Raw genomic sequence first — 24,567 nt, 5'->3', positions numbered from 1 at the left:
TCTTGTTTTATAGAAACATAAAGGAGGATGAAGATGCGGAGCCATCTGCATGACACCCCTGAGAATGGTTTAACTCCTTCACTAAAAGCATCTCCTACCTTGCGGAGCCATCTGCATGACACCCCTGAGAATGGTTTAACTCCTTCACTAAAAGCATCTCCTACCTGTGGGGGCCGGTGGGGGAACCCACACCTATTCCTCGCTGGGCCTCCAGTCCCCAGGCCTCAGCGTCTATCTCCCCCTGCCCCCCGAGCACCCCCAGGATGCCTCAGACAGGCTGACTCACCGATCCTGTTGTTGGTACACTCCGTGGTCCCCCGGGGCTCAGGAAGGTCGGTGGGGGATGAAGGGCTGCTGGCCGGGCTGGCCTCCAGCAGCCGCAGGCTCTCCAGGCCAGCTGCCCCCACGGTGGGGCACATCTCTGCAGCTTGGGGGCTCAGCAACCCCAGCTCCTCTGTGCCCGGCTCTGCCACCGATATGCTCCTGATCAGCTGCTGTGGGCGCAGAGGAGATGGTGCTGAAGAAAGATGCCCAGCCTCCCCCAGGATCTGAATCGGGGAGCCCCTGTTTCTTCATCTTCATAGACCCCAGTGAGTCTCCCTCTGCTTTCAAGCCATCATATGAATACCCCGGACTTCTCAGTCTTGTAGCCTGATGACCCTGCATGTGGCGACCCCATGAAGTCGTGTTGCTTTTAACTCGTGCTGAAGAAGGATGGTGGCCGGCATCGCCGACCACACTGACCATGTGTGTGGCCCTTGCTGTACGTTAACCCTTACAACCACCGCCAACCTTACAACCAAGGTGGCTCATATCAGTACCTTCCCCATTCTACAGATCAGGAAGCTGAGGCACAGAGGAGTCAAATAATTTGCCCAGGGTTAGTAAGCAAGTGTCCGGGAGCCAAACTCCGGAACGCCGGCATCTCACTCTGGAATTCATGCTCTTTAGCAACAGTCTCTGTGTCGGTGCCAGGCCCACCCCAACTCCCTGGCCCTGACCTCCTGGGACAGCAGTCTTTGATGACAACACTAATGTATTCTTAAAATAGCTATGTCTTCAGGAAAATGTTGGTTGGTTTCGTTTTTGAATTTCATAGGTAAGTGCCAAGGAGGAGTGGCCTCATGAAATGTTCTGATGTAAATACAATTTACCTCCAGCCTTCAAAATGGAATGAGTCTGAGTAATTCATAAAGTCTAGCTGTGTAATCCTGAATATTCTTTTAAAATAATTTGAAGTCCAAAAGACGGCATTTTTAAACCAGTTGCTGTTAATGCATTGGCTCGCGTGGCCACAGATACTTGATTACCGTATAAAACATTAAATACCTTTCTCATGAAATTTCTCGGTATTGTAACAGCAACTTGTGTGACCTAAGCCTCTTTGAATGCGATCTCCCATGATTTGAAACTGAACTCGTATTGTGGCTCCATCTATTATGTTTAAAAATAAAGGATGGAAATGTTTCTCATGTGTGAATGTTTGAGTTAAAAGAAAGTAAAGGAAGAATTGATACGTGAAAGTAAAATGAGTGAACCATACACACCTGAGACCAGGAGGCATGGAGTGCTTTGTCCTGCATCCCCCCACCCAGCTGCAGAGGGTGGTGCCCCGGCTACCCGCCCCCACCCCCCACCCATCCTCACAGCCCCTGGGAGGCTGGCACACACCAGGGCACCAGGAAAAGCCCAGTGAGGACCTGGTATATGCACACCGCCCTGGGTGGTCACAGGATCAGCAAAGCCCCCCAAACCCCCCGCCACCCAGCGCAGCGCCTGCGCACAGCGAGTGCTTCATAAAAGGTCCATGAAGATGCTCTTACTAGGAGGCAGCTCAGGGTAACAGTTCAGAGCACTGGCTTTGGAGTCACACAAACCAGGGCTCAAATCCTAGTTGATCTACTTTCCAACTGTGGGACCACCTTTCCTGTCTGGGCCTCTGTTTCCGCTGTAATACAACGGGAAACCAGTACTGAACTCTGTGCATTGTAAGGACTACCCGGGATAACTTCGAGAAAGCACAAAGCCGGGTGCCGAGGGCTCCATTCATGATAGCTGAAGTTGCAAAAGTTGGTGCTACTGACCTAACATCCCAGCTTTGAGGATGAGATGCCTGGGGGAGGGGAGGAGAAAGGGAAAAATAAACGCAGCCTTTCCCAGACCACACCTGGCACCCAAGCAGCCAGAACCAAGTCCATGGTCTGGCAGGCCCTTCTGGAAGTCCCCGGCGGGCTGAGCCAGGAGCCGAGGCTGCTGTGCGTGCAGATGGGGCTCCCTTTCTCGGACAGGGCCTGGCCAAGGCCCCGCTGTGCTCAGGGCTCCCGCTGTGCTCAGGGCTCCTTCTGTGGGGCAGACTCGCCTGAACTTGAAGGGGGAGCTCGCACCTGGGGCCTGTGGGAGGGGACGGAGCTACCCGGTTGCTCTCAGAACCAGCAGATCTGCTGGGAACGGAGTCAGATTTAGGGGCACAAAGCTGGGGTGGGGGCAAGGGGGTACTACTTACTGCAGGGTTCCTCCCGGGCCTGGAATCTGCAAGAAGAAAAAGAGCCGTGACTTCACCAAGGGGGGTCTGTCAGCTGCCTGGCCTGCCCAGTGCCTCCGCCCCTGGGTGGTAACTGGCGCTTGTCAGGTCCTCAGTCTGGAGAACAGCGGATGGGTTTCAGGGCCAGCGCCCATCCCCCGGACCTAGGGCACAGGCGCTCACTTCCCAGCAGTGTTCAGAGAACTGGGGAACCACCTCTCTCCCAGCCACTAAGCCCATCAGCCCAGGGACCCCCGCCCAGCACACCCACCGCTACCCACACACAGCAGTGGTTCTGAAGGGGCGCTCACCCCAGCTGGAGCCGAAGAGGCTTCCACCGGGTCAGCAGTTGGTCCCTGGCTGCTGCCACCACCTGGTGACTGCCAGGGGCTGGAGAGGCCAGAACTCCCCAGAGCACTGTGTGAAACTCACAGCGAGGACCCCAGGGCAGGGTGATAGAGAGCCGGTGATGGGTCCTGAGGACATTTTCTAAGCCCCGCGTCGGATATGCCTGAACCCACCCCTTCTGGCTCAGACCAATGAGGGTTCAATTTTCTATCATGTGTCCCTGAAAGAGCCCAGGCGACCAGCCTGCTCACTGGTCATCCCAACCCCTGCAATCCTACCCTTTGGGGGGCTCGAGACGCAACGATCCTTAGAGCACAACCTGAGATCCTCTCATCCCAAACTCCACCCTCCACTCCAACTTTCCTCTCATATCAAACAGGGCGCCAGGTCATGGCCAAGCGAATGTTGACAGTTAACCACAGCCCGATGGCCACCCAGGAAAGCTGGAGGTGGTGCGCAGGCACCTGTCTATGCCAGGGCAAGCCAGCTCCCAAGCGCTGAGCGTCCTCTGGGTAGGCACAGCCTCTACGGCTCCCCAGGAGCCCACCTGAGGAGACCCGGCTTTCGCTGCTGTTCCGTGCACAGACCTAACCAGAGAAATCCGCTACGAAGAGGCCAGGATGCCAGCTAAGTTGTCCCCGGAACGCAAGAGTGATCTCAGCTGCTCATCCCTGAGTCCTAGCTGAACCACTCACTGGAGGCCAACCAACCATGATGACACAAACAAGCCTGGCCGTCCGAACCTGTTGTGTGGGCACTAGGTCTGGCTGGGGGACACTCTCACCTGTACCTTGTAAACAACCATCAGCAGGTGAAGTGTCTAAAGGGGAAATGGACCAGAATAATGGTCAAAAGAAGCACATGTGTAAAATGACACAATTCTTGACTCTTGATTTAACAAATCTGGTCACTGCTGCTCCCAGCAAAGCAGTCACCTTGGGAGACTGTGGCTCCTCCCACGAAGTGGCCACTGTCCACTGCCCAAGCTGCCACTCTGAGAAACAGTCTCTGGCTGGAGGCACATTCTTTTAAATGATGTCAGTGAAACCAAATCTTCACCCCTTGAGAGTGAATTTTCAGTTTTGCAAACAGCCAACGGTGATTTGGCAGCAAGTCATTGACAGGGAAGGGGCGGGCGTGTATGTGACAAAGTAACAAGTCAGCATAAATAAAAATGATAAAATGCAGGCTTGGAGAGGACTTGGGTAAACAGGAATGCAGCTGTTCGTGCCCTGTGAACCGGTTCCCTCTTTCTCAAGAGCCATCTGGCAGTGGAAGCCTCACACACTTTGACCCAGTAATCCCTCTTCAGGGACACACCCTCAGGAAATAACTGGAAAGAAAGCCATCAGCCTGCCCCAGCGGTGGTTTATAATCACCAACAAAACTGAAAACAAGCCAGAAGCCAAACAATGAAGCAGCTCCCTAGTCCTGCAGCAGGGCCCCCCCGCATTGAGACCCCCATACGACATGCCTTCACCTTTCCCAGCTTAGTCCTCTCAGGGACAGATCATGCCAACTTTGGAGGGTCTTTATGAAGATTAAATGAGATCTCAAAAGAGAAGTTGCCTCGTGATCAGTCACCTTGAGAGGACACAACCCTGATACGTTGTGATGAAGATGACACTGAACCTGTGTGGTCTTCCTCCCCAAAACCCATGACTCTGATCTAATCAGGAGGAAAATTTCAGGCAAATTCCAACAGAGGGGCTCCTACACCGTAGCTGACCAGTACTCCTCAAAACCTCCAAGGTCATCAAAAGCAAAGAAAGCCAGAAACTGTCACAGGCCAGAGGAGCTTAAGAAGACATGACAGTCAAATGAAATGTGGTGCCTCCAAAGAAGACATCCAGATGGCCAACAGGCACATGAAAAGATGCTCAGTATTGCTAATTATTAGAGAAACACAAATCAAAACTACAGTGAGGTATCAACTCACACCAGTCAGAATGGCCATCATTAAAAAGTCTACAAATAATAAATGCTGGAGAGGGTGTGGAGAAAAAAGGAACCCTCCTACACTGTTGGTGGGAATGTAGTTTGGTGCAGTCATTGTGGAGGACAGTATGGAGGTTCCTTAAGAAACTAAAAATAGAATTACCATATAATCCAGCAATCCCACCCCTAGGCATATATCTGGAGAAAACTGTAATTCCTAGAGATTATCATATTAAGTGAAGTCAGACAGAGAAAGACAAATATCATATGATATCACTTATATGTGGAATCTTAAAAAAAATGATACAAATTCTATTTACAAGCCAAAAACAGACTCACAGACATAGAAAACAAACTATGGTTACCAACGGGGAAAGGGCGGGGAGGGATAAATAAAGGGTTGGGGATTAACAGACACACGTTACTACATATAAAATAGATAAACAACAAGGACCTACTGTACAGCACAGGGAACTATATCCAATTTCTTGTAATAGTATAATGGAAAACAATCTGAAAAGAAAAAATATATATGCACGTATATGTATAACTCAATCAGTTTGGTGTTAGCTGAAACGAACATTGTAAATCAACTACACTTCAATAAAATTTTTTTAAAAAATAAAATAAAGACTTTTAAAAAAAATGTCATGTGGTGTCCTGGGTGGGCAGTGAAAGGATACTAGGCAAAACTAAGTAAGTCTGAATAGAGTATGGGCTTCAGATGATAGCAATGCATCAACATGGGCTCATTTACTGTGACAAACCTACTGCACTAATGTGAGATGTCCCCAGTAAAGGAAACTGGGTGTGGGCTGTACAGAAACTCTCTGTACTAGCCCCTCAAATTTTCCGTAAGTCTAAAACTTTTCTTAAAAATTGAAGTCTATGTAGATTTTTTAAAATTATTATATAGAAGTTGTAAAACCTCTAACAAAAAGAATATGAAAAGCATTATATATATATAACTGAATCAGTGTGCTGTACACCAGAAATTAACACAACATTGTAAATCAACTATACTTCAGTTTGAAAAAAAATTAAAATAATTGTTTAAAAATATGGAAAAGGGAAGATGCCCAGGGGCTGCCTAGCACATAGAGGGCTTCCGGATGTCCCTGTGGCTTGACCTTCCATCACATCGAATAGAAGGTCTGCCTTCGATACTGACTCTTGGAAACAAGCAGAAGGAAACATCGAGGTAAAAAGGCAGAATCTGGAAGGTACCGACATCTGCCTGCAGCCGTGCTCCCACCCGCGTGTGGACTTTGATAAAGATGCAGAGTAAATCGTGCCAAGAACAGAGGTCAGATTTCGTAACTGCTCTTCCCCTAAAAATGTTGCTTCAGCCTACTGTCTTCATGTATTGTTTCCCTTGCTTTCTGGAATAATAATGAGCTTCTCATTAACAAGTCTAGCAGCCCAGGGCACAAGTCCAGGGACACACTGGGCATCGGTGCCCCTGCCCCCGGAAGGAGTGCCTGGTGTCCCAGGGCTGCTCTGAAGGCCGCTAAAGCCCTGCACGTGGGTTCTGACACCCGAGGTATCCATCCCTTCCATCCCCACTGCTCTCCCCTTTCCATCCCATCCCCTCTCTGGCCCTGGGGTCCAGCTGCTGTGGGAAGCAGAACAGACCCAAGGAAGGGGTCTGACACAAAGGCTCAGCCAGACATGGGCAACAGGCAACACCCCTAGATGCAAAGCCAGGACAGGGCAGGGAAAGTGCGGGCTAAGCTGGGAACATCGTGGAGGAAGAGGTGCTCCAAACACAGAAGGACGGGGACAAAAGGCCACGGGAGCCAGCTTGAAGGGGCCCCCACTGGCCTAAGCTGGGACGATTTGAACATCAAATTAAATAATGATGGCAGTAGAGTAAGAGAGGAATCTGTGGTCCAGACGGATATAAACATGGAAATGAAGAAAAGTTTGACGAGGCTTCAGTTATTCAGAGCCTCAAAGGACCTCCCTTCAAAATACTTCACAATGACCGAGGAGGAAAGAGGGCTTCATGGGGGAGAAGCCTGGCAGACACCACCCTAATCACGTGCTTGCGGTGAACACACGGAGGAAGGGACAAAAGGAGACCTGGTGGGGGGACCCACACAGAGAGCTGGGCGTCACGCCTGGCAACTTCCTGCCAGAGATGCACCACCTGAATCCAGGGGTGAGGAAGACGTCAAGCAAACCAACCCAAGGTCAGGGGCAGCCACCGAATCACTGGCAGAATCTTTCAAAGTGACAAGATCATGACTGTGAAAGAAAAGCCTGCAGAACTGCCCCCGATTAGAGGAGACCGGGGACACTGAGGCCAAAGGCAGCACAAGACCCTGAACGGCATTCTTTTGCGTAAAGAATGTTATTAGGATAAACAAAGAAACTTGAGTGGAGTCGGAGAATTCGTTGGTGGCAAAGGCATCAGTGTGAACTCTCCGATTTTGACGATTTTACTACAAGTAGTCGTGTGAAATACACACGTAAGTATTCAGGGATGAGAAGGCATTAAGTCAGTAATTTACTCTCAAATGGTTCAGGCAAAATAAGTTTTTGGTACTGTCCTTGAGACTTTTCCAGACATTTGAAATTGTTTCAAAACAAAGAAAAAAGATTTTTTCCAGCGTAAACCTGTCTGAAGTAACAAATGAAGTCATGATCATAGTGTCCTTTAAAATGAGGGGTTAAAAGAATTTCAGTCAGTGTTTCTCAACCACAAGCGACTTACCCCCATGAGGGGACATTTTGCAATATCTGGAGATATTTTGGGCTGTCACAGATGGGAGGTGCCCCTAGTATCTGGTGGGTCTAGGGACCAGGAAAACTGCCTGGCATCCTGTAACGCATAGGACTGCCTCCACATCAAAGAATTACTCCATCCAGATGTCACTAGTGCTGAGAATGAGAGACCCTTTATGCAAAACTGTCACTACCAACAAAATCCCTGCTAATTAACCAAGTGGCCTTAAACAAATTCCTTCATCTTCCTGTGCCTCTGGTTTCTCATCTGTGAAATGGGGATACCACAAGGCCACTGGGAGGAAGATGAGAACACATAGGTGCTTTGGAGACGCCTGCCAAAGAGGACACATGCCACAAAGTCAAATCGATTCAGAGATGGGGATGAGCATCAGATGGGCACCTGCCCAGATGGCTGATGCGCTGCTCACAGACCCGGCGGTCCCCCAGCGCTGGAGCTCCGGGACTCAGAGGACTGGGATGCACATTTCTGTCCTGCTCGCCTTTAGTCCTTCCAGCAACTGGTGCTGGTCTGAAAGCTCAGCAGGGCAGTTCTTCTACCAGCCCAGCGCTGCTAGGAAGTGCCCAATGGGTACATGAAGGAGTGGACAGATATTAGCGCTCCTGCACGCATCCAGCACCCACTGCAGCCACCCTGCTCTGTCCGTCCACATCCTGCGCCCTGCGCCACCTCCTTCCCTCTCAGGCCTGGGAACCAGACCCCCACCCCACCCCCCACCGGAAGCCAGAGGGCCAGCAATGGCCCCAAATAGGGCGGCCGCCACTGAGCCCTGGGGCTTAGTTCTTGGTAGGTCTGGCTTCTTAAGGGAAGGTGCCTTTTGTCTTTCTTTCCCTCTCTCTCTCTTTTTTTTTTTTTTTTTTTTTTTTTTTTTGGTATGACAAAACTGCTATCACGGAGGTTTGAAGAAAAAAAATAAACTGACAGCAATGGAAACTCGAATACTAGAAAAATGTCAAGAAAGCAAACACGGGTTTCAGTGAGACACTAAGCCTGACAGCTCACGGAAAAAGGCTTGAAACTGTCAAAACACAAAAACCCCCCTTGTGAAGGGAACACAAGCACCTGCTTGTGAAACTCATCAAATCCAAAACATGCCTCATGGGCTGTGTCTGGGGGCCCAAGTAGAAGCCAGGCTACGGCAAAGCTCTCCACAGGCCCAGGGGAGACAGGGGTGAGGTCTGAGTTGACCACTGGGCTCCAGGGTGGGCACTGGGTGGTTGACAACCCTTGGAGGGAGGAAGAGATTAGGGATGGGACTGGGCCCCTACAAACAAGACCCACCATCTAAGGACCAGTGCCTGAGTCTGGCGGTGGCACTGACGGGCCATGTGGCCCCGGGTCTTGTCTGTGCCTTACAGACCAAAGAGCATCACCTGCCTCCCCTGAGGCTCCTGGATCTGAAGCCAGAAAGGGAAGCTCAGACCATTTGTGTTTGCTCGCTCCCCTGTGGCCAGGGCCCCGTACACAGTAGGTGCTCAATCAATGCTTGTGGCAAGCTGAGGAAGACCCTGCCCTGCCTTGAAAGAAGCCGCACAGGGGAGAGAAGACACTTGGCACAAAATGCTGAGGTGAGAGCTGGAAGAGACCAGTTGCCTGGATGGGTGGGGCATGGAGGGCTGCCTGGAAGAGTCGGCCTGGAGGCTGGGCAGTGATCAGAGAGAGGAGTTCAGAACAACGTAGAACTCAAGAAGGCCTGGGATTCCTGGTGGGGGAAAAGGCCCCAGACATGGGCCACCTGTCAGCAAACAGCAGCCACCATACACTGAGCACTGACCGGGTGCAGGCACCCCACGCAGCGCTCAGAGGCCCTTTCTCCGTGGATCCACGTGCCCACCCTCTGAATGAGGCCCCACTGTCCCCGTTTTACAAAGGAAGAAACTGAGACACAGAGGAACTAAGTAACTCACCCAAGGTCATGTGGGAGTGGGAGGAAGGGAAGGCATTCAGGAGAGAACAAGGTGGATTTTTCAACCTTCCAGCCAGCATCTGGCCAGCGCTCAAAGGGCATGCCCCGCCGTTTCCACCCACAGGACATTCCCTTCACAGATGAGGTTGTACAGAAGGAAGGAGCAGCTTGTGGGAACCCAGAGAGAGGGATCCCCGAGGAGCTCTGAAACCACGGTCCGGAGCTGCCCCTCTGGCCCTCCGGACACTCACCTGCAGGCTCCAGCTTGGGCTGGAAGGTCTGGACGGAGTAGCACAGGTGGAGCTCTGAAACGACAGCGGGAGGAGGGCTGGGGTGCCAGCTCGGAGAGCCTCAGCGGCCAGGGCAGGAGAGGCCCCCAGCCAGGCTGGCACAGAGCACCCTGCCCTTCCCAGAGCCCAAAGGACACGTGCACTCACTTTGCCGAATCCACTTCCTGCAGGCTTTCCAGTGGCACAGGAGGAAGGAGCCGGAGCTGATGACCACCACCAGCGTCAAGGTCACCCAGAAGAGCACGGGTCCTGGAACACAGAGGCGGCCCTGCCCTCTCGTCCTCACACTCGTGGCCCCCAAGTGTACATCCTGGCGGGGATCTGAGGCCCTCCTGCAACCACACAGGACAGCCCCAGCCCAGACTACTGCCTCCTCCTCCTGGGCACAGACTCCACGGTGGCTGCCAGGACCTGGGCCTTTCCCAAGCCAGGGCAGAAACCCAGACCCTACCCATCTGGCCCAGCCCTTACCCACCTGTCCTTCCTCACCTGGCTCTAGGAAGCTCATCTGGGGGGCTAAATAGTTGAAGAAAAAGCAAACTATTTTGAGAGGGTGAGAAACTGAGAAGTCAAGGAGCCAGAATGAAGAAGGAATAGAGGTCCAAAACAATGACAGCTGGGGACTCAGGGAGAGGGCCTGCGTGGAGCACCTCCCCAGGTAGCTGGCGGGCAGAGCAGCTCGGAGGGTGATGCTGTGAGCCTGGCAACACTCCCAGCCTCCCCTCTAGACTGGAAGCTCCCTGAGGGCAGGCACAGTGTCTACTCTACACACAAGCACACTCAGCAGGTGTTCCCTGAATGGGTGAATCAACAGCCCCACGATAGACAATAGACACCATTACTTTCTCCGTTTTACAAATGAGGGAACCTGAAGTTCACACAGGTTAACACACCCGAGGTCACCCTGAGGATAAGAATCGCAGGTGAGTTCAGCCCAGGCCAGGGGCACCCCAGAGCCCATGCCCTTAGCCGCTATCTGGGTATATTTCTTTACATCTTAGTACTTAACTTGCCTCTTTTTTCCCCCACTTTGTCACTTGTGAAAATCAATACGTATCTATTATTTTTAAAGTCCATTTTCAGACTTTAAAAAGGTAGTAAGTGCCAGGTAAGTGCTTCTCAAACACTCATGCGCATATGACTTTCCTGGAGACAGTGCTAAAATGCAGATTTTGATTCTTCAGGCTCCGATGGGGCCGGTAATTTGCATTTCCAGTAAGTTACTGAGTCTGGCAAGTCCAGGACCACTTTGAGAACTGCGGGCCTGAAACCTACCGCCATCTAGTGTCCAATACTAGATCTGCAAGTCCTAAAACTCAAGGCCCTCAGAGTGAACGTCCAACGGGAGCCGCTGATGAGCTAGCTGCGTCCTACGCTGCCTGTGCCCTGTGTGGTCTGCGCTGTTGCACCTTTACAGGTGAGAAACCAGAGGCTCCAAGGAAGTAAGCCGCTCGTCAAGGTCATGAAGTCATTCACCAAATATTTTCTGAGTAGCAGTTACGGGCTGCGGGGATGAAGCTGTGAATGAAATCCCCGCTCACAAGTGACAGAGCCACAGTCCCAGACCCAGAAGCCGGGCACCGGGGTTCAACTTTGGTTCCCCACACCCCCCACCAAGTGGATACCACTGCCCAGTGAGACGCCAGCCTCCTTGCGGCCCCCTGGGAGGAAGGCCCTGCTTCATGGGACTATCATTACCTGAAACCAGAGTGGGCTTCCCTGTGGAGGAGAAGGAGATGGGCGCACTGGTTGACATGGAGGCATCCCCCCAGGCGTGGGTTACGCCCCCTCCATGCTCCCTACCCGTCAGGGAGTCCACCAGGGAGATCAGGGAGGGGTCGGTGCTGCAGGGAAAGAAGCCAGAAGTAAGACAGACTATCAATCGATTCATCGAAATTGATCGAGATGGAAAAAAGGCAGTGGGCGTGGGGTGGGGGAGGGTGTAGCTCGTGGTAGACTGGGCGCTTAAGATGCAAAGGTCCTGGGTTCAATCCCCAGGACCTCCGTTAAATAAATAAATAAAAGCTAATTACCTCCCCTACAAAAAAAGAAAAGAAAAAGGAAGAGGGCAGTGTGTGCTTGGAAAGCATTCCCTTTCTATAGGGATTGTGGAGCCGAGGCCTGAGTCCCAGTTCCTCTGCCTACTGTCTGTGCCAGGCACTTTGAGGGCAGGGACTGGGTTTCTAGGCCTCCTGGCCTTCCATGGTGCCAGCGCAGAGGCTTACATTCTCCAAAATGACTCATGGGCTAGTCCCAGAGATCCGGCTGAGGCCCCCACCTCCATCCCCAGCCGGCTGCCCCCAGGCATCCCCTGGGCACTGGCAGGCCAAATGGAGAGAAGGGGCCGGGAGTCACCTGGCAGGGGCCCCGCTGTCCTCTGGGTTGGAGCTGCAGTCAGGGTAGGTCCCCGGGGGAGGTAGCTCATAGGTGGTGTCCCCCTCAGCCATACCTGCAGAGAGTGGGTTAGAATCAGTGCCAAGGAGCCCAACCCATGGGGATTGGTGACTTCCAGGGAGGCAGCACGGTGGGGCCTGAAGGACACTGCAGGTTTGTGTCCTGGCTCTGTCTCCCCGCTTCCTCTCTCCCTCCCTCCTCCCTTCCCTCCATGCAACAACTCTTTCCTGAGCACCTACTATGCACCAGACTGTGCTGGGAGCTGGGATAGAGCAGTGAGCAAACAGACAAGATCCCCACCGCCAGAGCTCAGAGGCGCAGGCACGTGGGGCCCCTGTAAGGGTGGGCTTGACCTTGTCGGATCAGAGAGGCTCCTCTGAGGAGGGGGTTGCTGGGACGTAAGTGGCTGTAGGGGTTTCTAAGTAGAGGAAATAGAAGGTGGAGAGGCCCAGAGGTGGGGGAGGGAGGAGGTTGATCATAGCAGCATCCTTCATAGTCGACCCAAATGTCCATCTGCTGGTAAACAGATAAATAAATAAAATGCAGTATCTGCACACTGGAGTATTCTTTGGCAATAAAAGAAATGAAGTCCTGATACAGCTGCGGCATGGACGAACCTCAGAAGTGTTATGCTCAGTGAAAGAAGCCGGACACAGAAGGATGCATATTCTAGAAATGTCCCCAGATGCTAATGTAGAGGAACAGAGAGTGGATTAGTGGTTGTCCATGGGGTTGACTGATACCAGGTTTCTCACATGGTGGTGACAGTCACACAACTTTGTAGATTTCTTTAAAATCATCAAACTATACACTTAAATCTACCAGATTTTAAGGTATGTAAACTATACCTCAACAAGGCTGCTTTTAAACATTGGCTCTTTCTCCCCAAAGTGGTGGTTTTCATTAGCAACGAGATGGGATGGATGCGGCAGACGGCACGTTGGTCCAGACTCCCCATCTTGCTCCATGTCCACGGCCCCATCTATTGCCTGGTGACCCTGCAGCTTCTGCAGGTCGAGGCAGGTGTCTGCGTGTCCCCCCTCCACCCACCCGCATCAGTGCCTGAACTTGGCCGGGTGACTCGTCTGGCCAGTGGAACGAGAGAGAAGCAGTGGTGTGCCCATTCCCAGACTGAGCCTTAAAAAGTGTCTGCTCTCCACTGCCCTCTTTCTGCACTCCCGCAGTTACCATAAGCAGACTGTGCGGGGGTTGGGCAGGCAGCTCCCACCAGTCCCAGAATTACGAATGGAGCAAACCCAAACCAAACGTCAGAGCCCAGCAAGACCGCAGAGCCACGCAGCTGACCCACGGAGTGAAAGCTGAAGGCTTACTGTCGAGGGTTTTGTAACACACTATTCCTGCAGCTGTAATTGGCAGACACGATCAGATTTGTGTTTCAAAAGATCAAAGATCTTCATCTCCAGCCAACTGTGATCACGCAAGAGGGTGGCCTGGTGACTCCAGACCTTCTGATTTTATGCAAGAGAAACCTGATTAAATCAATGTGAACAAATAAATTTAAATATCTCCTGGTATTTAAAAGTAGCCTCAATTTTCAAAGTTCTTTTCTTTTGAAATCAGTTTTATTGAGGCACAATTTACATAGAAGAAAATGTCTCCTAAGTGTACAGTTTGATGAGTTTTGAGGAATGTATACAGTCGGCCCCCCATCTCTGCAGGTCCCTCATCCTCAGACTCCACATCTCTGAATTCAACCAACTGCAGATCGAGTGAATCCATGGCTGTGGAACCTGCAGAGATAAAGGGCCACCTGCACCTTTGCACCTTGCCGTTTTATAGAAGGGACCTGAGCATCCCTGGATTTCGGTATCTGCAGGGCATCCTGAAACCAACCTGAAATGGTACTTCTATGTAACTGTGACTCCACTCAAGACCTAGAACATTCTCGCCTCCCCAGAAAGTTCCCTGTCCTTTGGCAGTCAATCCTCCCCTACACCCAGGCAACCACAGATCTGCTTTACGTCACTATAAGCCAGCCAGCCCATTCCAGAACCACATTAGACAGACTCGTGCAGGCGAACTCCCTGGTGTCTGGCTTCTTCCACTCAGCATAATGTTTCTGAGATTCCGTCATGTTCCTGCATCGGTAATTCATCCTTGTATTGCTGAGCGGCATTTCATCGTAGAGATGGGCCACCATTTATTTATCTGGTCACCTGCTGATGGACATTCTGCTTGTTTCCAGTTTGAAGGTATTGTAAGTAAGGCAGCTATGACTGTTCTCACACAAGTCTTTGTGAAAACATATCATTTTATTTCACTTGGAGTTCCTAGGACTGTTCTCACACAAGTCTTTGTGAAAACATATCATTTTATTTCACTTGGAGTTCCTAGGACTGTTCTCACACAAGTCTTTGTGAAAACATATCATTTTATTTCACTTGGAGTTCCTAGGAGAGGGAAGGCTGTGCCACTATGCTGAACGTCTTTGAGGACCACTTCAGGCACGGTCACCTCTGATCGGGCCCAGCCCACCTCCTTTTGCAGATAGAGAGGACCACAGACCCGGGGCGAGAGCCAGGGAAAGGGCTTCTGAGTCCCAGCCCCGAGCGCTCCCCACTGGACTGCACTGCCTCCTGCCAGAGGACTGAGCATTTTCTTACAAGCTTATGATTAACTGCTTTTCTAGGGCAGGAAAAAATGGCCCACATTTGAAGTAGGTCATGCCCAGCCACTTGCCCTCTCCGCCCCCATGTTCCTGGCGGCGGCACCCCTTCCCTTCTGTGGTACAAGGCAAACCCCCCACCCACACACACCTCCCTTCTAAAAAGCTCTCATGATGCCGCTCAGATTTTTCCTGAAACTCTGTGAAGAGAAAGTGAGGCTAGGATTAATTTTATTCTTGGATCAGTAGGGTCCCGAGGAACCCCTCTGCTTTGGAGTCTCCAAATAGATACTACGTCTTTCCACATGGTCACCAGATTATTACGTGAATTAGTTAAAGCCCGGAGGCCTTAGGCTATAAGAAAGATGATGCAATTTGTTATGATAATTTCTATTTATTTCCAAATTTTTATTTGAATTATATTTGAAATATCAGAGCTGGACAGGCGCATATAGATCAATGAAGTTAGAACACTCCCTCACACCATACACAAAAATCAACTCAAAATGGCTTAAAGACTTAACTGTAAGATACGACACCATAAAACTCCTAGAAGAGAACACAGGCAAAACATTCTCTGACATCAATCAGAGCAAGATTTTCTTAGATCAGCCTCCCAAGGCTATAGAAATAAAAGCAAAACTAAACAAATGTGACCTAATCAAACTTATAAGCTTTTGCACAGCAAAGGAAACCATAAACAAAATGAAAAAAACTTACAGACTGGGAGAAAATGTTTGCAAATGATGCAATCAACAAGGGCTTAATTTCCAAAATATACAAACAGCTCATACAGCTCAATAACAAGGAAGAACAAACAACACAATCAAAAAATGGGCAGAAGACCTACATAGATGTTTCTCCAAAGAAGACATACAGATGGCCAATAGGCATGTGAAAAGGTGTTCAAAATTGCTAATTCTTAGAGAAATGCAAATCAAAACTATAATGAAGTATCACCTCACACCAGTTAGAATGGCCATCATTAAAAAGTCTACAAATGACAAATGCTGGAAAGGGTGTGGAGAAGAGGGAACCCTCCTGGTGGGGATGTAAACTGGTGCAGCCATTATGCAGAACAGTATGGAGGCTTCTTAAAAACTAAAAATAGAGTTGCTATATGATCCAGCAACCCCACTCCTGGGTATGTACCCAAAGAAAACTCTTATTTTGAAAAGATACGTGCATCCCAATGTTCATAGCAGCAGTCTTTACAATAGCCAAGATATGGAAGCAATCTAATTGTCCATCAACAGACGACCGGATAAAAAAGATGTGGCATATATATACACAATGGAATACTACTCCGCCATAAAAAGAATGAAATAATGCCATTTGCAGCAACATGGATGGACCTAGAGATGATCATACTAAGTGAAGTAAGTCAGACAGAGAAAGACAAATACCATATGATATCGCTTATATGTGGAATCTAAAATATGACACAAATGAACTTATTTACAAAACAGAAACAGACTTGCAGACATAGAAAACAAACTTATGGTTACCAAAGGGGAAAGTGTGTGAGGATAAATTAGGAGTTTGGGATTAGCAGATACAAATTACTGTATATAAAATAGATAAACAACAAGGTCCTACTGTATAGTACAGGGAGCTATATTTAATATTCTGTAATAAACCACAATGGAAAAGAATATGAGAAATAATATATATATAAAAAAAGAATCACCTTGCTATACACCAGAAACTAACACAACATTGTAAATCAATGATGCTTCAATTTTTAAAAAATGAAGGAAAGAAAAGAAATATTGGGATTCAGTGAGAGTTAATTTTGAGAGGACTGTCAGAGCCCTTGTGCTCAAGAACACTAACTGTGGCTACAGCCAATTAGCATCCTCCCCATCCCTGGCCTCTCTCTAAGGCAGCTTGGGTCTGAGCTGCCACTGGAACACTGCTGGAATCCAGCAACAGAAATGCTGTCCCTCCTCTAAGCAGAGAAGGGGGTCCCGATGCTCCTTGGGTGCCTCTCATCCCCTCTCTGTGTGTACCATACCTCCACCGTTACCTTCCTCCCTGGGTTACTGACCCTCCCCTTTTCTTCCTCCTTTGGATCTGAAGGTGAGCAGGAGGTACTTGGTTAGCCCCTACTTAGCTCACCTGTGTTATCTGTTAAGGGCCCATTGGAAGAGGAAGAAAAAAAGAACCTGCCTGCTCTTAGTCCCAATTTAGAAACTAAAAAAAGATATTGTTTGCCAGACTTAAATATTTCTCTTTAAATCCAAATACCTGACCCTTGGGCCATTTAAAGGAGAATAGTCTTAGCATCAAAGTCAAATGGAATCTTCTTTTGTACACCCAGAAATTGTTTAAAATCATATGAAATGTTCATCTTTGTACTTGAACTGTACATTTCTTATCAGCTTTTTATTTTCCCTGGAGTTTTCAATCGCCTTTCTTTTCCTTGCTGGTAAAAGTACTGTGCTTCCACCATATCCTCAAGGGTTTCAACCCTACTACTCTTGAAACTGACTGCAATTCTGCCTTTTATTCCTGCGGACATTTCCCTGGAACCCTTCATTTTCCTGCTCTGGTGGGGCTCAACTAGATGTCGTAATGTCTTTTGCACAGCTGTCATTCTGGGACTTCCCTTCTTTGCTCTCCTGGGATAGAACCCCTGCTTTTCTAGATTTCATGGCTTTGTTGTTGTTGTTGTTGTTTGCCCTTCATTTAACTGGATTACATCTTTAAGTAACTTTCTAAGAAAAGATACAAGTGGGGAAGACAGAATTTCAGCCCTTTTATGTCTGAAAATGTTTTTATTCCGCTTTCAAACGTAATTGTATTTTAGCTGAGTAAAAAGATCTCTGTTCAACTAAGAAGGAGCTGTTGTGGCCCAGTGGTGAGTACTTGGCTGTGACTCAGGAGTTTGTGCTCTGGCTCCAGCTATAACACTCTGTACGGTCTCTCCATCAGTATAACGAGGTGGCTGGATCAGATCGCAGGTGGCCAGCTTTGATCTGACTCTCAAAAGACATTCTGTGTGGCTAGCACAGTGACCCAGTCATCCCTCTCCTAGGTATTTACCCATGAATTGAAAATATATGTTCACACAAAGGCTTGTACAAGAACATTTGTAGCTTCTTTATTCCTAATAGCCCTAAACTGGAAACAAGTCAAATGTCCATCGACTGGTGAATGCATAAACAAATGATGGTACATCTACTATGTCTAGATGTGGGTAATCTTTGTTCATCCAGCTTTGCTCCTGGTAGGTCATTTCAATCTGCAGTCTTATATTTTCCAGGTCAGGTACATAGGGAACACTGGGGCACCACTGTGGGAGCACACAGTGACCATGTCAAGAAATGGTGTGCAAAAGACCCAAGGCTGGTGGGGGAGGGAGGCACAGAGGAAGTTATGACTCTCTTGCTGACATGGGTCCTGGAGCATGGAAGGTGGTCACCAGGCCTTACCTGGGCCTGTGAGGTTGCCGAGGGACTGCCAACTCTGGAAGCATGACACCAGACGTCCCCACCTACAGGCCCTGGGACAGACTCCAGGAGCAAGAAAAAGCAAATGCCTCCAAGAGATGCCTCCTTCCTCCTGCGATGGTCCTCCAACGCCCTCTACTGGCAAATCCTAGCATCATGCTCACAAGGAGAAATCCTTGAAGAGTCCAATCCTCTATTGCAAAGCAGGTACTGAAGAGGGAACTGGGACCTAAGAGGCAGCAAGCACACTCCCTAAAAGCTGTTTCTTGTCCTCTGCTTTCTTACTGTTCCTTCTTCATTGCCTTCCGTTCTCACTTTGTGGATGTAACAACTTCATGAATTTTTCTGTAGAAACTAATTTTTTTCTCTTCTTTTCCTGGGTTCTTCATTGCTTCATCTGTGGTAAGTTTTTCTGTTTGTGTATCTTGTTATTCTCCTTCATACTGCTGTCTTTCCTTCTAAGTCTGAAGGTCTTTACTGCTCATTCATATTTATCAAAAAAAAACCCAAAAAACTATGCTGAATAGTCCAGCAGCTGGTAGGGTTTCTTCTGCTGTGCTGTTGTATGTCCTTTTCACGATGGGACTCATCCCCGAGCAGAGGGTTTGCCTGGGAACTCTGGGCTCAAAGGTTTCACTTCCAGGTGACTGAGCAAGAACAGCCTATTAACATGGGGTACCCCCAAATCCACAAGCAAAGAGGGCTTTGCACCAGAGTGGCCAACAGCAAGCTTTCCCTCAGAGTGGCCAACAGCAAGCTTTCCCTAAATAGTCCTGCAGGATCTTTAGTCAAAAAGTTGATCATTTTCACCTGGAGATAAAAACTCAGGCATCATCTGAGTTTTTAACACATTTTGTTGTTGCTCTTACATGCATTCATTTGTTTTATTTTTATTTTTATTTTTTTAACACTTTTTATTGAGTTATAATCATTTTACAATGTTGTATCAAATTCCAGTGTAGAGCACAATTTTTCAGTTATACATGAACATATATATATTCATTGTCACATTTTTTTTCTCTGTGAGCTACCATAAGATCTTGTGTATATTTCCCTGTGCTATACAGTATAATCTTCTTTATCTATTATACATTTTGAAATCCCAGTCTGTCCCTTCCCACCCCCTGCCTCAGTGGCAACCACCAGTTTGTATTCTACGTCAATGAATCTGTTTCTGTTTTGTATGTATGTATGTATGTATTTATTTATTTTAGATTCCACATATGAGCGATCTCATATGGCATTTTTCTTTCTCTTTCTGGTTTACTTCACTTAGAATGACATTCTCCAGGGACATCCATGTTGCTGCAAATGGTGTTATGTTGTCAGTTTTTATGGCTGAATAGTATTCCATTGTATAAATATATCACATCTTCTTTATCCAGTCATCTGCTGATGGACATTTAGGCTGTTTCCATGTCTTGGCTATTGTAAATAGTGCTGCTATGAACATTGGGGTGCAGGTGTCATCCTGAAGTAGGGTTCCTTCTGGATATATGCCCAGGAGCAGGATTCCTGGGTCATATGGTAAGTCTATTCCTAGTCTTTTGAGGAATCTCCATACTGTTTTCCATAGTGGCTGCACCAAACTGCATTCCCACCAGCAGTGTAGGAGGGTTCCCTTTTCTCCACAGCCTCTCCAGGATTTGTCATTTGTGGACTTTTGAATGATGGCCATTCTGGCTGGTGTGAGGTGATACCTCATTGTAGTTTTGATTTGCATTTCTCTGATAATTAGTGATACTGAGTATTTTTCATGTGCCTATTGATCATTTGTACTTCTTCCTTGGAGAACTGCTTGTTTAGGTCTTCTGCCCATTTTTGGATTGGGTTGTTTGTTTTTTCTTATTAAGTCGTATGAGCTGCTTATATATTCTGGAGATCAAGCCTTTGTCGGTTTCATTTGCAAAAATGTTCTCCCATTCCGTAGGTTGTCTTTTTGTTTTACTTCTGGTTTCCTTTGCTGTGCAGAAGCTTGTAAGTTTCATTAGGTCGCATTTGTTTATTCTTGCTTTTATTTCTATTGCTTGGGTAGATTGCCCTAGGAGAGCATTTTTGAGATGTATGTCAGATAATGTTTTGCCTATATTTTCTTTTAGGAGGTTTATTGTATCTTGTCTTATATTTAAGTCTTTGATCCATTTTGAGTTGATTTTTGTGTATGGTGTAAGGGAGTGTTCTAGCTTCATTGATTTACATGCTGCTGTCCAGTTTTCCCAACACCATTTGCTGAAGAGACTGTCTTTATTCCATCGTATATTCTTGCCTCCTTTGTTGAAGATTAGTTGACCACAAGTTTGTAGGTTCATTTCTGGGCTCTCTATTCTGTCCCATTGGTCTATATGTCTGTTTTTGTACCAACACCATGCTGTCTTGATGACTGTAGCTCTATAGTATTGTCTGAAGTCTGGGAGAGTTACTCCTCCAGCCTCTTTCTTTCTCTTCAGTTATGCTTTGACAATTCTAGGTCTTTTGTGGTTCCATATAAATTTTATTATGATTTGCTCTAGTTCTGTGAAGTATGTCCTGGGTAATTTGATAGGGATTGCATTAAATCTGTAGACTGCCTTGGGCAGTGTGACCATTTTAACCATATTGATTCTTCCAATCCAAGAGCATGGGATAGCTTTCCATTTTTTAAAGTCTTCTTTAATTTTCTTCATCAACAGTTTACAAAGTAATAAAGGACCTAGGAATAAATCTAACCAAGGAGGTGAAAGAATTATACACAAAACTGTAAACCACTGATGTTCTACTTTTCAGATTTTGCACTTGTTTTCTTTGGTTGGTTTTGCATTGTTACAAAATTTTAATTTTGATTTTCAAGATGCAGCTCACTGCACTTTCTAATCTTCTATTTCACTCTCATCCTTCATTTTACTTGTCTGCTCGGAACCCAGAGACTCACTTTTCTGCAGCCCTCATGGAGTGAATTCTGGGGTGAGCTCTCCTCCACCTGTTTTCATTTGCTACCAGCCTTCCATCTGTTTTCTACTTTACAGAAATGTGTTGAAATCTCATATCTGCTGATGAATTTTGTTTGTTTCTTTTTCCACTGTCAAGCATTTATACTTTTCTGCACTCTGGCGAATGTCCACCACTTGAATCAGAAGCTTCTTCATAAACTTTATATTGATCTATCTTGAGCCAATAAAACAGCCTTGCAAACAAGTCAAGGTTTTACCAGCCCAACAATTTCAAGAAGAATAAAAAATTTTTAACTAAAAATTTAAAAATAATCATCAGAAACTCTTAGCAAAATGCCAGGTTTGAATTGTATCCCACTCACTGGATCTAACTATTCAAAGATAAACCAAAGCCCCAGCCTGACCTAGTTAACAGCTGGGGCTGAAGGTCATTTGTCCAGCTGGGGCTAGGGAGAGGCACAGCTGTAGGGACACAGGACTCGGCCCCTTGGTACGAGGTGTGAACAGCTTACCCTGGAGTTTGGCGACCATCCCTGGTGGGCAGATGGGACGGGCGACGCAGCGGGCACAAGAGTTGGTGGCTGACGTGACACAGAACATGCCAGGTCGACACTCGCAGACACGGGAGGAGTTCCACGTGCAAGGTATCTTCTCCACGAGGTCATCTGAGGGACACAGAGAAAGGTCCTGAGGAAGGATTGCGATGGAGAGGGCAGGGGGTCCAGAGAAGCCCCAGGAGGGCAGAAAAGTATTTGCTCAGGAGCAAAAACTCATCGGATCTGTTAAGCAGATCTTTTGATGCCCAAAATAACTCGGCTAAATAAAAGAAGGTGGACAAAAAAGGAGTATATATTCTATGGTTCCATTTACAGAGAAAAACTAGAAAATTTGAACTATTCCATAAAGACAGAAAGCAGAATGATGGTCTGGGGATGGGAGGGCTGGTAAGGAACACGAGGAAACTTGCGGGTGATGGACAGTTCATTATTTTGACTGTGGTGATGGTTTCACAGCTGCATCCATACGTCGAAACTTTTCTCAAACTGCACACTTCGAACATGTGCATTTAAGTGTCTGTCAACTATATCTCAGTAAAGGTATTAAAAGAAAATAACCCCCTCAAAATAAAATAATGTTAAATGAAGGAAAGAACCCAGAGGACAAGGGTGAGTCAGCACGAGCAAAGATGAACCGAGACTGGCCATGACTTGATCGTTCTTTAAAAGTGAGAGGCCATATCCATAACCTGTCCTGATTCTCTTCACTTCTGAATATGTTTGAAATTTCCAATGATGAAAAGGGTTTTTTTCCCCAAATCAAAAACATAAATTGTATATTTTGCATCCTCTTTTGATGGGTGAAAATAGAATTACTCAGTAGATTAGACAACTGTGACTCACTCAATAAGAACATTTCTCACCCAGCGTTTACTTTGAGACCTCACGTAAGAAAGATGAGGGCCTGCAGTCTCTTCCCACAACCCCCAGAGAGAGTGGGGGCTGGGGAGGACTCGGAGAATCTGTGCAGGGGGCAAGAGTGAGCTCAGTGGTAAGTGAGAGCTTCTCTATTAATTATAATCTTATGTTAATATAACCGAGTGTGTGCGAGGCAGTGTTCTTGGCGCACCATCCAGACTAACCTAGTTTAACCTATTTAACTCCCAGAACGATTCTCTGAGAGAGTTCTATTATTATGCCCATTTTATAGATGAGGAAACTGAGGCACTGAGAGGTTAAGAAATTGGCTTGCGTTTATAAGCTCCCAGGCAGTAGAACTGAGACTTGAACCCAGGCACCTGGGCTCTGCTCCACAGCCTGGCAGGGCTTCAGTGATGCTGGGTGAAGGAATTCTTGGGCCCTGAGCCATCTTTTGCTTCTCCATCTGACACAGTGGCTGTGACAGATTATATTTTTCCCAAAACGGCCACAGCGATATCTGTGGCCCCGCCAGCTCTTTCAGGAGCTCTTCCAGCTCTGTTTCCTCTCATGACAAGTGGGGTCTGTGACAACCTCCACAGGCGGAATGTAGCGGAAGTTATGCCGTGCGAATTCCGAGGTCAGAAAACAGACGTGGCTTCCGATCCCCACCCACAGCCCAACTCAAACTGGGGATCCAACATACACGACTTGAAGAAGCCCAAAGAAGGCCATGTAGAGGCCCACGCGGAGAGGAAGTGAGGGACCAGCCCGCAGCCCCACTGACCCCAGACCCGTGAATGAAAAAGCCATCAGATGGTTCCAGCTCCAGCCTTCAAGTTTTCCAGCCGAGATCCCGACATCGTGGAACAGAGACCAGCTGTCCCCGCAGGGCCGGATCTGAATTCTGACCCACAGATTCCATGAGCACAATGAATGGTTTGCCTTTTGCCACTCAGCTTTGAGAACATTCGCTAGTGGCCTTAGTAACCAGAACTGTGACCCCAGTGACCATGAACTAAGTATCCTTTCCTCCACTTGGCCTCCCCTGACTCTAGTCCACATTGCTGCAGAGACAGAATCACGTCTCCCCACAGTGGTGGTGGCCATGGTGAGTGGGCTGGGATGCCAGCAACTTTGTGGACGTCACAGGGCAGTTGGTGGGCGTGGGGAGCTGTCTGCACACAGCAGTCACCCGCTAAGTGCTTGTCCAAAGGCAATCTAAGAGGCAGCATAGCGGAATGATGAGCCCAGAACCTGCTGGCAGATGCCCAAGTTCAAATCCCGGCCCTGCCACTCCTGAGGGCTTGTGGCCCTTGGAAGTCCCCTGACTTCCCAGAGCCCCAGTTTCCTCTTCTGTAAAATGGGGACAATCATGATCCATGTGTCACAGGATAGTTACAAACAATAATGAGACAAGCCTGAAACAGGTCAGTGACTGTTCATTGACAAGTGTTTCCTTGCAGGAAGGACAGTGAACAGAAGCTCTCTGAAAAGGGGTCATGGCCATCAAAACCCACAATCAGGAGTGGGAGTCAAGAGAAACTGACAGCTTAAAAACACCAGCGAGGTGAACGAGTCTCCCAAGGGCTGAGCATTCAAGACCAAACTCAGGGCTCCCAACCCCATACTCTCGGCCTCTCCTCTAAGACCTGGCCCTACTCTGTGGAAGGGGCCCCCAGGAGGAAAGACAAGCTCCTTACCTCCTGAACAGCTCACACAGGCCGTGCAGCGGCCATCCCTGTCCAGGTAGTAGTTGGGTTCACACGGCTTCCTGCAGTTGACGGACCCCTGAGGGCACGGCTGCTGCAGGCTCAGCCCTGGAAAAAGAAGCAGAGAAGCTCCAGGCCAGGCCACCTTGGCAGAGGCCTCACCCCCACCCCACCCCCTACTGCTGAAGCCTCCAGCTCCGCAGCCGGCTCCCAACCTCTGCACATGTCACTCAGTCCTTCAGAGGGAGTCCTGAGGCTCAGAGAGGGAAGGTATGTGTCTAAG

The 24,567-nt window shown here is 48.2% G+C and overlaps 1 protein-coding gene across 3 annotated transcripts in view; it reads right to left on the bottom strand.

Moving 5' to 3' along the window:
• TNFRSF8 (TNF receptor superfamily member 8) overlaps positions 1-24,567 on the bottom strand; it is a 63,887-nt gene that overhangs the window by 6,615 nt on the left and 32,705 nt on the right. For all 3 annotated transcript variants that reach the window (XM_032495219.1, XM_032495220.1, XM_006192464.3), the window contains 8 exons: positions 24,276-24,392; positions 21,670-21,822; positions 12,111-12,204; positions 11,454-11,599; positions 9,903-10,004; positions 9,717-9,770; positions 2,504-2,529; positions 287-494 (listed from right to left, as the gene is read on the bottom strand). In XM_032495219.1, coding sequence (XP_032351110.1) covers positions 287-494; positions 2,504-2,529; positions 9,717-9,770; positions 9,903-10,004; positions 11,454-11,599; positions 12,111-12,204; positions 21,670-21,822; positions 24,276-24,392 — 900 coding nt within the window. The remainder of the gene's footprint in view (positions 1-286; positions 495-2,503; positions 2,530-9,716; positions 9,771-9,902; positions 10,005-11,453; positions 11,600-12,110; positions 12,205-21,669; positions 21,823-24,275; positions 24,393-24,567) is intronic.

This window comes from Camelus ferus, chromosome 13 (assembly GCF_009834535.1).
Source record: "Camelus ferus isolate YT-003-E chromosome 13, BCGSAC_Cfer_1.0, whole genome shotgun sequence".
NCBI lineage: Eukaryota > Metazoa > Chordata > Mammalia > Artiodactyla > Camelidae > Camelus > Camelus ferus.
Note: the sequence above shows the minus strand (reverse complement) of the source record. Positions and strands in the feature narration are given on the sequence as shown.